Source organism: Molothrus ater, chromosome Z, assembly GCF_012460135.2.
Source record: "Molothrus ater isolate BHLD 08-10-18 breed brown headed cowbird chromosome Z, BPBGC_Mater_1.1, whole genome shotgun sequence".
Lineage (NCBI taxonomy): Eukaryota > Metazoa > Chordata > Aves > Passeriformes > Icteridae > Molothrus > Molothrus ater.
In genome coordinates this window covers 49,556,599-49,569,950 of record NC_050511.2, presented here as the reverse complement: position 1 = coordinate 49,569,950, position 13,352 = coordinate 49,556,599, and the positions used below count along the sequence as shown (strand labels likewise).

Below are 13,352 nucleotides of genomic sequence, written 5' to 3'. Positions count from 1 at the left end.
TAACTCAAGAAACTCTCTAGCACCTTCTAGAAAGAAAATTAAAACCTTCACCTTCTACTTTGAGTGTCTCTGAGTGTTTTGTCAGAGGTCTCTTTCAAACTAAATGATTCTGTGATTTAAAAACTCATGCTTGGCCAGAGTATTAAAGTGTGGAAGTGAATGAAGTCTCACTGGAAAGCCAATGATTCATCTGCTGAAGCTATAGCCATGGATGAAGCTAAGGGCGATTAACCTGAGCCAACTGAAGAGTGTGAATCATGAGCAGAAGAACAGGCATTTGAAACTCTGTGCTGCAAGATTCTGTATATTCAAATGAAAGGGAAGTGGCCCCCTAATTATCTGATGAAAAGCATGGCCCTCAACAAATGGACATGGAGAAAGACCATGTGCTTGCTATTTTAAATTCATTCCTTCAGGTTAATCCACTCAGGTGAGCAAGAAATATGAGCTCAAATAGATCATACTGGCACCAATCCTACGAGACTTTTATTACCAGGAAAAAAATAGAAACACGTTCATCCATCAAAACTATTTCTATTTTTTTTCCAAAGCAAAAGTTCCCCTAGCAATACAAAGACACAAAAAATCCCCAAAAAACAGTTAGTGGGAAAAACATTTTGAGAAAGTATTGATTTTAGACACTAGAAAGTTCCTAACAAGCAGCGATCAGTAAATTCAAGTTGTTCTGTACATTCTTCTTGCTTTCAAAAACAGTGTTCACACTAAGACAACATCACTGCAGTTTGAACATTTTTCACCAGAAGACAGACAGGAGACCAATCATGTTCAAAGGTTCAACTCTGGAAAGCACAAATTTTTAGAGATTATTCTTGCTTATGATCTCAGAACAATAAGCCTTAAAACTCAGCTGCAGAAAGATGGGCACACATTTTTGTCAGGCTTCTCTTTGAAATGGTTGGCTATCTGGTTCTTACAATTATCAACTTCTTTTGTACTTTTCTACTGATTTCATTTGAGCCAGGAAGTAACAGCACACTTTAAATGTGTTTTCAAGGGTGTAGTTTGTACTGTTTCACACATAAAGAACACATCAATGCTAGAGAAGACTGGTATCAACTCACCCATAAGGCATAAGAAGAACATCCAACATAAAGTCCAAAAGCAGCTGTACAGTCTTTGGTTTTTCAGCAAGATTAAACGGAGAAGCTGCTGCTTTCAGTGGTTCAGCAGGGTATTTCATGTGAAAAAGGGTTGGTATTAGAAGATGCATTAGGCTGAAAAACAATTATATTTACTGCAACCATTTAAAAAAACCACACCTGTTTACTTATAACATACAAGAGAGAAACCTTTTACAACAAACCCGTTCCTTAATAGCAAAAAAAAAGAAAATCTTAACAGAAGTTGAATATATTCACAACCCAGTGGCTTCTATTTACCACCTAATGTACTTAAAAATGGAAAGCAGAAGATAAATTAGGATTTGTCCTTAAAATGGAATATATGTGTCTGCATGCATGCAGACACCTGGAGAGATAAAGTCACTGTCTTTGTCCAGATTTTTGAGTTTCACAATTACGCCACAAAATACAGTATAGGGCTGTCTCATCCTTAAGACCCACTGGCAAATGTCTAGCAGTACAGCTGGATTTTCCAAAGCTCTCTTCACTCATGTACTTGCCTTTTCAACAGAGAAAAAAAACGCTTCAAGTATTTTCACATAAATCTCATGAATGGAACAAGATTTTACTCAAGACCTTTCAATAATGTAATTTAAACATATTTTTACACCATTACAGTATATAGATTGAATGAAGACATGATTTTAATGACATTTTGCAATATCCACACAGTTGAAACTCATCTGAGTGTAGGTAAGAACTAGAACCACCCATAGAGATTCTAAGTATACAGCAGGTCCCAACGCTCTTTTTTTCACATATTACAACTTAGTTAGAACTCCTACTTACTCGAAACACTACCTCTCAATTTAGAATGGCCAATCTGAGACATCTAGCACTGCTCCTACAGCTGGTCAGAGGGCATCTACTGAAGGTGTGGCCTTAAGCTGGAAACCAGAACTTGATGAAGATGCATGGACAGGCATTTCACTTCCACCATAACACAGACCTCTTATCATATAGGGAGTCTGCTGCTGCAGATTCCGTGTATTATTACAGCTTTAGACTGTAGCAATTTCTTGTACCACTCAAATAACTGATTTACTGATCCAAATTGTACATGGCAAGAACATCCTAAGTCATGAAGACAGCACTAAGGAAAATAAATCTTTTAACAACTAATACAAATTATTTCAGTAAACCAATATCAACAAAATTCACTCCAAGACTAAGAAGTCATACCTGTCTTGTTGTGGCTGAGGTTTCCCTTCCATTGCAGTGAGAAGGGTTGGAGCCAATTCACATTGTTTTTCCACAGGCAGACGGGGGTATCCCATCTTAACATAAATTATGGTAAAATTCTAAAGGGGTAGAAAAAGCACATAGTATTGCAGCAATGGAAAAGAAGTATGTGTTCCTTAAACTCTTGTTGTATGTTCTGTTACATAATTGGGTATTGGAAACGACATATGTTTTGCAAGACCAATTTCTTAAGTCTAAGACTTATCAGATTGACAACCATTATCAGTGGACACTCAGCAAGGACTAGTCAGAGCAGGTCTTGCTGGGCCTCTGCTTTAAAAGGTGGAAAAAAAACAATGAAAAAAGCTCTCTCTGGTTTGTCTTTTTCACTGTAAATTTCACCAAAAGCAGCTGCAACTAAGCAACAGCTTAAAACAAAGCAAATGTAATGATCTCTCTTACCTATTTCTGAAATAAAATAGAATACAAATACTGAATAAATAAAAAGTCAGCAGCATAGACAAAATTTCTCTTAAAAGCATTTTCTAAATCACCTCATTTAAAAGCAGCAAATGCAGTTAAAGAGTCCAATGACAGGACAGCACAGCAGAGCAGTACTGAATACTGGACTATGCAGTTCATCTAAATCCAGCCAAGAACCGCAGAGGCAAGACTTGTATTCCATGACCTGGCTGAAAGCAGTGCCAAAGAGGAGTGTTGTAGTACACTACATTACTTTGTAGATGACACTTGAGTCAAAGTGCTATGAAGCCTTATGATGCAAAGGAATATGCATTGCTGAGATATGTGAACAAAAACATCTTTTGACAAGTACAGCCAAATACAGAGTTTGTCAGGTAAGTCTCTAACAAGACGGTTTGTTTTGCTCTACAAGACATATGTATACCAGGAGTCTTGGTCATTTCTAAAAAGTGAATTCCAGATATGCTACTTGCTGAGGACAACCTAAGACTACTTTTATGTATGTCACTGAGTTTAAAGTCTAAATATTTCTCCATACATTTCTAAGATGTCATATTTTTAATTTATGCTACACACAGGACTTAACAGTAAAATGTTACAAAGTACAAAGTTTCCCTATGATTTAATTCCTTTTGTTTCACGATGATGATTTGCAACAGACCTATCAAAGCTTAAATGTAAACTGTCTCATAGTTTTGGAAAAAATATAAAACTATTTTCTCTTTTTTAAATTAGATTGAATGAAATAATCTGTGAAAGTTTCACAATCTATAAAATAACATTTTTTTCATCTTGCTCAGCTAAAGTCCTGACCCTAAAAGCATATAAAAATACAGGTCTTCATGAGTTCAAAGAGATAAAGATGTTTTAAGTAAAACTCTGATCCTGCAGATATCAGGATAAGGATTGGTAGCTGCTTGCAAAATGCAGCTTTTACCAATGAACAGACCCTTTACATGAAATATCAAGAGTAACTGTCTAATTTGAACAGCAAAATGCTTTATGAAACCAAGTTTCACCCACACCAGACTATAAAACTGAATATTAAAAAAGCTCTTAAAACATCAACCTCATAACAATTACATACTTGCTAGGAAAACTGACAGAGCTAAATACAGGAGCTTTAAAGAATATTCTGCTTGCTAAAGTAAAGCAGCAAACAGTCTTGGAAGAACACTTACAGTGACAAATGACACTGCAGAAGGATCTTGATACTGAACTAGCAGCGTCTCTACCGGAAGCTGAATTTTTGGTCGACTTTTGATGCGCTTATTCAGATGAACCAGCAGCTCCATGACCTGACAGGAAGGAAAAAAAATTAACAAACTTGAAAGAGCCACCATTAATGTTGCTAATTTGGGGTCCAATCATCAACCATAATCCATTAGGCAGGCTTAGTATAAGCAAACCAGGCCTGATCTAACTGATTATTTAATTAGTAAGAAATCAGCAGCCATCATTTATATTATTTTGAAACCATGCCACTGTTAAGACAAACGCAAAAGTCCCAAACCACACCACAATCAATAACATCCATCAACAGAAATAAAAGAAAGGATTACTGAAGATGACCAGTTCTCTCCACAGTTTGGTTACTATCTGTCAAAACTGTCTCTAGCTTGGAAATCTGCACTCCTGCTCTATACTGAGCTGCAGAATAACTCCAATTCACAAAGCAGGCAAAAAAAAATATCCCCACCCATAATACAGTTACCAAATAAGTGTACGAGAACTGTTTGGACTAGAACATTACAGAAATGAAATCTTTCAAACAAAAGGAGAAGCCAACAGGGGTGCTGTGAATGTCAGGCAGAAGCAATGTACACTCCTGCCTGGGCAGGGAGAGCTCCAGCAGCAATGCCAATAGGAACAGGCAGATGCTCGAGGGGAATGACCCCAGACTCCGACAGACTGCAAAGCAAAACTGGGGCCAGAGTGTGTAGAAACAAGAGAGGTGCACTGTGGTATTCCCTCACAATGAAGACTATCAAGCAGTGAAGTTCGGACCCAGATGGTTTGAACAGTCTTTATTCTCAGAAGTTTTCCAAGACCCATCTTGATAAAACCTTCACCTTCATCCTGAACTGAACTTGTAATGGACTGTTTTAAATAGGAGATTGGTCTGGAGACCTTCTAAAGTCCTGAATTATCCCATGATTCTACAATCCCATTAGGTAGTTTCTTAGCATCACCAAAGTGCCAATTGTAAATCTCCTGAAGGAGGTATCGTAACTGAATGAAGAAAATTGAAAAACTACAATTTCTACTCTGGAACCATTATCCATTCTGAGAAATCACACTGAACATCTGCATGTTGCTTACAAACTTCATTAGGTTCTCAAAAGAGGTGGTGCAAAAAAATATAAGTGACATTAGATGAAGTCAATTCAGTTCCGGCAAAACCAGTCAGAGCCAGTTCTAGATTCATGTTGACTTCAAACAATTCAAGCCAAAAAGACAAGATGTCCTGTGTTTTCAAGGGATCATTGCCTTGGTCATAATATGCTGTCACTGAAGCCCATAATGGAAACTGCAGAACCATATGGATGCTGAGCTGCATATAAGCAGCCTCTTAGACACCATCTTTACATCCACTCCATGACTAGGTCTTAAACAAAATAATGTCCAGCTATAATCCAGAGAAACTGCAGAGCTGACTGCAAACATGTGATCAAAACTTTGTTTATCAGAGAGAAACTAACAAACTAAGTAACACTGACAGCTTCCAAATTTTGCTGCTGTAAATCTATTGCAACAGTTACAAATTCATACTATTTTAGAGAGGAAAAAAACCCTGTCTACACAGATCTCTCTGAGAAAGGGTAGAACTCAATAAACTACTTGGAACTATACTTAGAACTCAAGAAAAATGTTCAAATGATCAAGAGCTATAATTGCTTGTATTATAATCATCTGGTGAGAATGAAAATCAAGAGTTTAAACACCTAAAAGAAAGAAGAAATGCATTCTATTTCATTATTCACTCTAATGTAAAAACTATTAACAGCTACCACTACAATACAGCCTTAAATACGCTTGTGATTTCAAGAGGCCTCTTAAAATTTAATTTTCAAAAGACTAGTCCTCCCCCTTTCCTGAATCTTCCAACACTCCCAAATAACTGACAATAGATTTCAGGTTAGAGAGAAAAGAGCATACAAAAATACCCTAGGAAATTTCACCAGCTGGTTAAATGCCTTTCTTCACAGTTTCAAGTACACATGGTAAGCAGGTATTCAGAACACCCCATCTGAGTTGGAGTATCTGTCTTTCAGCACAGTGGAATGGTATGACATCCATGGATCCATGACAAAGTCTCTGGTGTTGAGATGAACCCGAGGTGTTAGAAAGTCTCTTTTTCCCAGCCCCAAGACCGAAGAAGAAGACAGGGTTCCTTGGCTCTCATTCTCAAGGTTGTTTACTTTCTCTTATATAACACACTCTTTCTCCGACCCGCTGAGGTCTGTCTGGCAGGTCAGGTTCAGGCACACTGACTGCCCTCATGGCAGTGTTATCTTTTTATGCTAAAAACTACGTGTACTTTATTTACAATAATTTTCCAATACCTATCACCTATGTTAGACAGTCTGTCTCTACTCTAAACCAAGCAGAAGATGGAGGCTAAGAAGAAACAGGAGGAAGGACAGGACATGCCCAAATCCCTCCATCTTGCCTCCAGAACCCCCATTATAAAACCCCAAAATTGTCCATTTTCACCCGGTGAAAAATTCACTATCATTCTATTCAAACTCTTGTGGCTTGTAATTCTTCACAAAAATTGGTAATTGTTTCCATGGTTAAAATCAAAGGCACAGGTATCTTTGACTCCGTGCCAAGGTCTCTGAGCTCCCTGCCAGGGTCTCGAGTCCTCCAAGGCAGTCAGAGGAACATCCTGGATTTCGACAGATCCACTTTCATGTAATCACTCTTAGAGACATGTTTTGCGCAGAACTTTGAGAAAAAACTATGCTTCAGTAACATGCAGGTTCTGAAATCTGCTTATAAATGCAGTGACAGTATGATCATTTCCCTATTTCTACAAGACAGAGGGACTTATGAAAAACTTCTTTTCCACCACTAACCCCTACACTTCATCTGCACTCTATTCTAAAACATTTCACTCCACTCCTATTACCAGACCTAAAACCTAATGTAGGAAACTGAATTCCCCTGAAACTGAATGCTGATAGTTACATATTAAATTCCACCTCTAAAACTGCTTGGTCCTTCCTCCTTATGCCTGGTTACAGGCAAAAATCCAACAGTTTTGGTACATATTAAGTAAGGTATCTGAATAAATTTTGTGATAAAGCCATCTTATGTACCATGGAACTGATTTTTTTCAGGTAGGTATGACAGTTCATCTTCAAAATTACTTGGTTCTTGCTCTTATTCCAGTTATCAGTCAAGTGAATGACATCAATGAGTATGGCTTCATGGTATTTTGTGCACAGAAGGCAGCTTGCTTCACATGTGCCCTAAGTCAGGTGGAAGCACAGCAGCCCTGGAAGCCAAGGCAACTGTCCCTATGGCAGCAAGCCTTGATCCCAAGCTAACTCGGAGCTAGCTGGCCTCAAGTGGAAAAAAATACAGCCTCCACACATCTGCAAAACCCATGCTGACACAAGCACTAACTGTGTTGTTTAAGCTCTAACAGGTGTAATGAACCAATTCTCTATTACGGTAATGATAAAATTTCCTCAAAGAGTAATTTTCTCAACAGAGAACATCCAAGCATAGCAAATCATGATACATCGTAGGCATTTCCTTCTCCCTGATCAGGACAATATATCTTTATGGTAAATTGAACCCTTACCTTTTTGCGAACTCCTTCCTGTGTGCTGGACAGCTTGAGGAGAACAGGGGGTAGGAATTTGGAAATAATGTTCTGTAACTGCTCATCTGTTTCTGCATGGCCAAGACGTAAGAACACACGCTCCAGCTGATCTGCAATTAATTAAAGAAAGAAAAAAGAAAAAGAGAAACTGGTTGAAACGCAACATTTCTGTAGCACGAAAACTTTTTCTGAACATCCCCTAATGGACTTAAAAGAAATGCTGTACAATGTCATTAGAGTACTTATATCTCAAAAGCACTCATCACAGATTTTTAACACAAGAAAACAATTCATGGTAGAATCCAGCCCAATGGCTTCTAGTACTAGCCTTCACAAGCACAGAGAGACCTCTCCTAGCAAAGACAAAAACAATTAAGGCTGCCTTTGCATGTACAGTCCACACACCAGAAAACACAAGAAACAATTTAGTGAAAAATCAGTTTTTTTGAACCTTGAGACAACTGTTCCAGGGTAAATTTGATATGCATAAGTTAGGGTTACAGGAGTATTCATACAACATCTTGACACAGGCTAACCTGTCCAGCACCTGTCCACTGGGGCACTTAGGTCTCCCAGAAAATCTGAACAAATGTTGGCTGAGCCAGTTACTTGTTTGTTATAAGTAGCTGATTTGTTTTCAAAAACACAGCACTATCATCAATAGGAGTAAGAGCACAAGCATGAAAGGTAGGATACACTGTTGTGATCCTACTATCACTCTACAAAGCAGCTGGGGTGTTTCAACTTGCCTTCCTCTGGCCAGCTGATCTACTCCCCAAATCCAGAAAGGAATGAACAAAAAATCATTTCACAAAAACAGATGACAGCAAAATCTTCCATCAATAGCTCAAGCATAAAGGCTGAGGATCATTTGTTTTTATAAAAACAAGGTTGAAAGTCCTTATTTTAATGGCCAGCATGCAGCTGCCCCAACAGCTACGCCAGAAGCAAAGTAAAGCTTCCCCAACAACAGCAGCATTCCCAACAGCTAGACCGAGCAGAGTTCTTGTGCACAGGACCAAGAGCATGTTTGTCATCCTGCAGCAATGAAGCCCGGACCCACAGGGAGCAAGGTGACCCAATGCTTTTGAAGGGCTAAAGGTCTTAAGACATCTTACCAATAGGAAATATTTCCCCAGAGACTAATGTAAAGTGACCTATGGTAAGCTGAGATTAGAGGGAGACCAAGGAGAGGCCTCCTTCAGCAGAGGAGGATCATCAAGCTGACTGTAAAGGACTACAGTGGGGAAAAAAAAAGAAAATAAAGCACTGGTACAGGGCAGCAGTAAAGACTGAGGTGAATGGATATCGTTAGAACCAAAGTGAAAAAAAGGGATGTTGAAATGCAAATACAGCTCTAACCAGCAAACCTATGATGATTTGGCTTCAGAAGCTTTTACTGTCCTATTTTTAAAACCTGTGCTATTCCTGCATTCGTAGCATCATTCCTCCTCTGCTAGATGCAGATTAAACACAAACATACCACTTCCAAAATTTCATTTTCTGCTGAGCAAATATAACAGGCAACTGAACAGACAGAGGATGATGAAATTTTACTGTCAAGGAAACTACTGCCAAAACTCTGCAGAATCTCTACAATAAACTGAAGATATGAGTCAATCTCATTTCAGACAGATTTCACAGACCACTCAGGTTGTCACCTAGTCAATGGCTTTATAACACTTATCTCATGTTTCAATTTTTAAAAAAATCATGATATTTGATTTCTTTTTACCTTCCTTCTTGTGTCATCCTTCCCCCACCCCTCCTGTCCCTCCCTTCACAATGAGCCCCCTATTCAAGAACCTCCTTGGTGTCTCACTACCACATAGGCAGTAAGGGACTACAGAAGTCACATCAAGCAGCTAAAATTACTCTAACAATTAATAAAAACTACAGAATCTTTCTCCTTGGACCTAGAACTCCAGGAGAACACTGTAGATCCATCATTCTCAAGCAAGTCAACTGAGGAACTTTCTCAACATGTTCTTCAATATTGCAACAGATCAAAAAGAAGTGTAAGGAAACACAACTGAAGTTAGTTCTAAAGCCATTTGTTGGTAGTCACTGGACTACAGACGGACCTTCTCAAAGGGAGAGAAACTGACCGAGTGCACTTTGCATGTGCTCTCAGGAAATGCAGCAATGCACTGAATTGCAAGCACCTGCCCCACTTCCAGTTTTCTCCATTATTCTCATTTCAAGCAACAACCAGAATTGTGGAAATAATAATATCAAGAGCAAAAATAATAGAAATCAGGAGGGAAAAAAGCTGTCTGTGAAATAAGTCTATTACTTTGCTCATACCTCTGCTGCAAAGTCAGTTAAGCCCTCATACTGTCATCAGATATTCTTCTTTAACCATAATCATAACAAGACTCTTCAGCCAATTCAAGGATACTGGTCACCTGGATGAAGTTAAGAAACTGGCCAGGAGTTTGTCAGAGTACTCTCTCATGCTGCTGATGGAGGCTGTATCCATAGCAGTGGGACAGGAAAACAAAGAGCTATAAAACCTCCCAAGTATTGTACATCAAAAATTTCCTCCATGGTTTTTATTCTACTAACAATTAAGACCATTTCTCAAGCTGACAGCATTCATTACAAGAAAGCATAAACATTCGTGATTTAAAGCACCACACTCAATGGCCCAGAAAAGTAATTGTAGATAAGTATCTGCATCTCAAATGCTGTGTCCTGTCTTCATGTGTGCTGCAGACCTCCTGGCTGACATGAGGAAAGTGCCTTTCCCTGAATGTCTCTTCACAGCCAGCAAAAAGACCTCTATGGACCAGACATCAAACAATACAGCTTGCTCGCAACTGGTCTCAAGTCCCCATGTCATGCATTTCCAAAGTTTTAAGTACAGAGCTAAAATCTTCTCCATCTGATTTTACAGCCCCTACTACCAACTGAAAAACTGCACTATTGCAATTTTAGGAGCTTATCTGATAGTAGAAAATAAGTAAAAAATAAGTAAAAAATTAGTAGTTAGACTACTTGCTTGTAGTAAAGCAAGATGTCTAACTTGCTTTACTACATACCAAGGAGGATTGGGGGACTGGGGGGGGAGCAGAAAGGACAAAAACTGTTTGCAAAAAGCCTTAGCAGCTGGAAACCAATCTTAGAAAAATCATATGTGTGCCACAGCTATGACAGTTAGCATTTTACTATGGATTAAAAAACACAATACAACAAAGAATAAGGTGCTTGAGTAAAAAAATTGGTAAGTAGATTTAAGTAGATTTACTTTTAAAATACATACAACTAAGACATACAACTAAGTCCATGCAGAATTTGAAACAGTTATTCACATATTTTGGCACAATCACTTCTTTTCATGCTGCTGTGTAGTACTTTCACAAAAAACGCCATTTTTGTGGCACTTTTTTGAGGAAAAAAAGGTGTTTACAAGAAGACAAAGATAAATATGGAGAACCGAACAAAAGGCATTGCATATGAAGAAAACATTTCCTTTCCTTGTATGCAAAAGAAACGAGGAGCAGAAAAACAAGATATATCTTTGTATCTCTATTTCCATCACCAGTGTTCAATTTGTGTAAACTGACATGGTGTATTTGGAATCTGCAATTCCCAAGTTACCATGGCAATGTAGCTACCTATCTGTGAGGAAACGCATGTTTCACTTCTGGTTCTTTCCAATCTCCATTTATGACTATAAGGAGGAACACTGGTTTCAGCACTTAACAACCTTGCAAAGACAAAAAAGAAAGGAATCACTTTCAAAACACATATAATGCATAAAAACTCTACAAAAAACTACATTGACAATGAGACACTAACTTCCAAATCATGCAATACTATCCATAAAAGAATCAGCGTTACTTTAAGTTTTGTTACTTCAGAACTGACCTTGTGGTCACCCAAGGTAACAGTAAAACCCCACAGCCTGCTCTCAGGAAAAACATGCCCTTTCCTTCCATTTGGTAAATACTGACATGGAGCTCATCAAAGATAAGTGAGAGAAAGACAAGGAGGGAAAAAGGATAAAAATATGGACAAACGGTAAAATAGCTACCTCAACAGAGCCAAGAATTCAAAGAATTTACCCTCATTATTTTAATTACCAAAAAGAAAATGAAAAAAAAAGTCTTGCTATGCCACTGTATATCTGTATTTTTGTATCACAGAAATCTCTCAGTTCAGCCAAGCACAGTACCATTTCAAATCAGTTCCCTCTGGCATTTATAGATATTACATCCAGCACACCAGTTATTCCACACAGAACCCTCAGCATGCACATTTGTGTAGCGGAGTATCAAGTAAAACACACCCTTCCTTTTATGAAAACTGACTCAAGAAACTGCTGGGGCTAGGACATGTCAAACTAGCTGTACTTCATAGTTTGACTGTTAACCACAAAACATCTGAGGAACTAAAAAGAGTGTCTGTCTGCAAAACAGAGCAAATCTGTGCACGAAGTCAGAATTTATCTTCACTTTCCTGAGAAAGAACTATCAGTTTGACAGAGTGGTGGAACTGCGACAAAATAAATAATTTCTACAATGGTTTCAGTAAATCAGACAAAAACCCCTGAGACCCTCCTCTATTACCTGAACACTGCAGAAGCATTACATGCACAAGCATCCCCCCACATTTTCTCCAAAGGGCCCTACATCAAATAAAGTGTTTTGGGAGGAAAAGCATTTCAATTTCAGCTCCTGATGGCAGGGGTAGTTTTAGGGGCAGGTTCTTACTAAAGCAAAAGCTCTAACACACCCTTTTGTCTCTCTAGAACTAAGCAATTCTTCATTATTCCACATGCAGAAGAATAAAGTTCCCATCTGCTGCTCAACTACTAAAATAGGAGTCAAATTCTTGTTCAAATGTTATTAGACGCTGGGAGAAAATATAACTAGTATGATTATAGCAGCAAACAGTGAGTCAGGATTTGCTGGTGCTATTCTTGTCTCTACCAGTAACCCCTTGTGTGCCTACAACCAAAAAACTTAAGGGAGCACTTGTATGAACAGGCAGGTTGTTTTACAAGATTTGACTGGAAAAGGCTAGGAGGGCCTGTTGGAGGAGGGATATATTATGGTTTTTTTCCCATTCTATTCTTTCACTTCTTTAAATGTAAAAGCTGGAATAGTACACCAGAACCCATGTTGCAATTTGCAATATTCCAGTCACAAGTTCTCCATTTGAATGGATGACTAGTATTACTCAAGATTATCTTGCCTTTCTTGCATCTGAACTCTTGTAGCTTTAGGGATAATTTACTGATTTTGCATTAATTTTTAAACTGCCATATCTTATGCTGCCTTTAAACAACCTGTCCTCTAAAATGAGAAGCATCCTTTACACAGCATTTACACAGAGTTTCCATGTTTGACAGGGGCTATAGATGAAAACTTCCTACAGCCATGTGAATATAAAGCAAGGAAACTTGGTTTTCCAATCTAAAACTAATGGTAATTATTTTTGTTATTTCAGGACTAGTCGTCCTAGTCCTGAAAAAGAAATTATTTCTTTCCAAATATGCTGAAATTTAACTATTTGAATGTATCAAAAGACAGCAAGCCCATATGGAGGCTTAGCTTCCCTCTCTTTCTCTACATGAAGTTACTCTTTTTTCCATTAGTTTTAATTAATTTTTAATTTAAGATTACAGTACTTTCTATTCAGCGACAGAGACGTACCGCAAAAAACCCAAACTAAGCAAAAAGAAATTTCCAAGAATAGAT

General features: G+C 38.2%; 1 protein-coding gene across 2 annotated transcripts in view; it reads right to left on the bottom strand.

Moving 5' to 3' along the window:
* ECPAS (Ecm29 proteasome adaptor and scaffold) overlaps positions 1-13,352 on the bottom strand; it is a 58,770-nt gene that overhangs the window by 43,438 nt on the left and 1,980 nt on the right. For both annotated transcript variants that reach the window (XM_036402711.2, XM_036402710.2), the window contains exons 2-5: positions 7,624-7,754; positions 3,989-4,105; positions 2,325-2,443; positions 1,083-1,235 (exon numbers count right to left, since the gene is read on the bottom strand). In XM_036402711.2, coding sequence (XP_036258604.1) covers positions 1,083-1,235; positions 2,325-2,443; positions 3,989-4,105; positions 7,624-7,754 — 520 coding nt within the window. The remainder of the gene's footprint in view (positions 1-1,082; positions 1,236-2,324; positions 2,444-3,988; positions 4,106-7,623; positions 7,755-13,352) is intronic.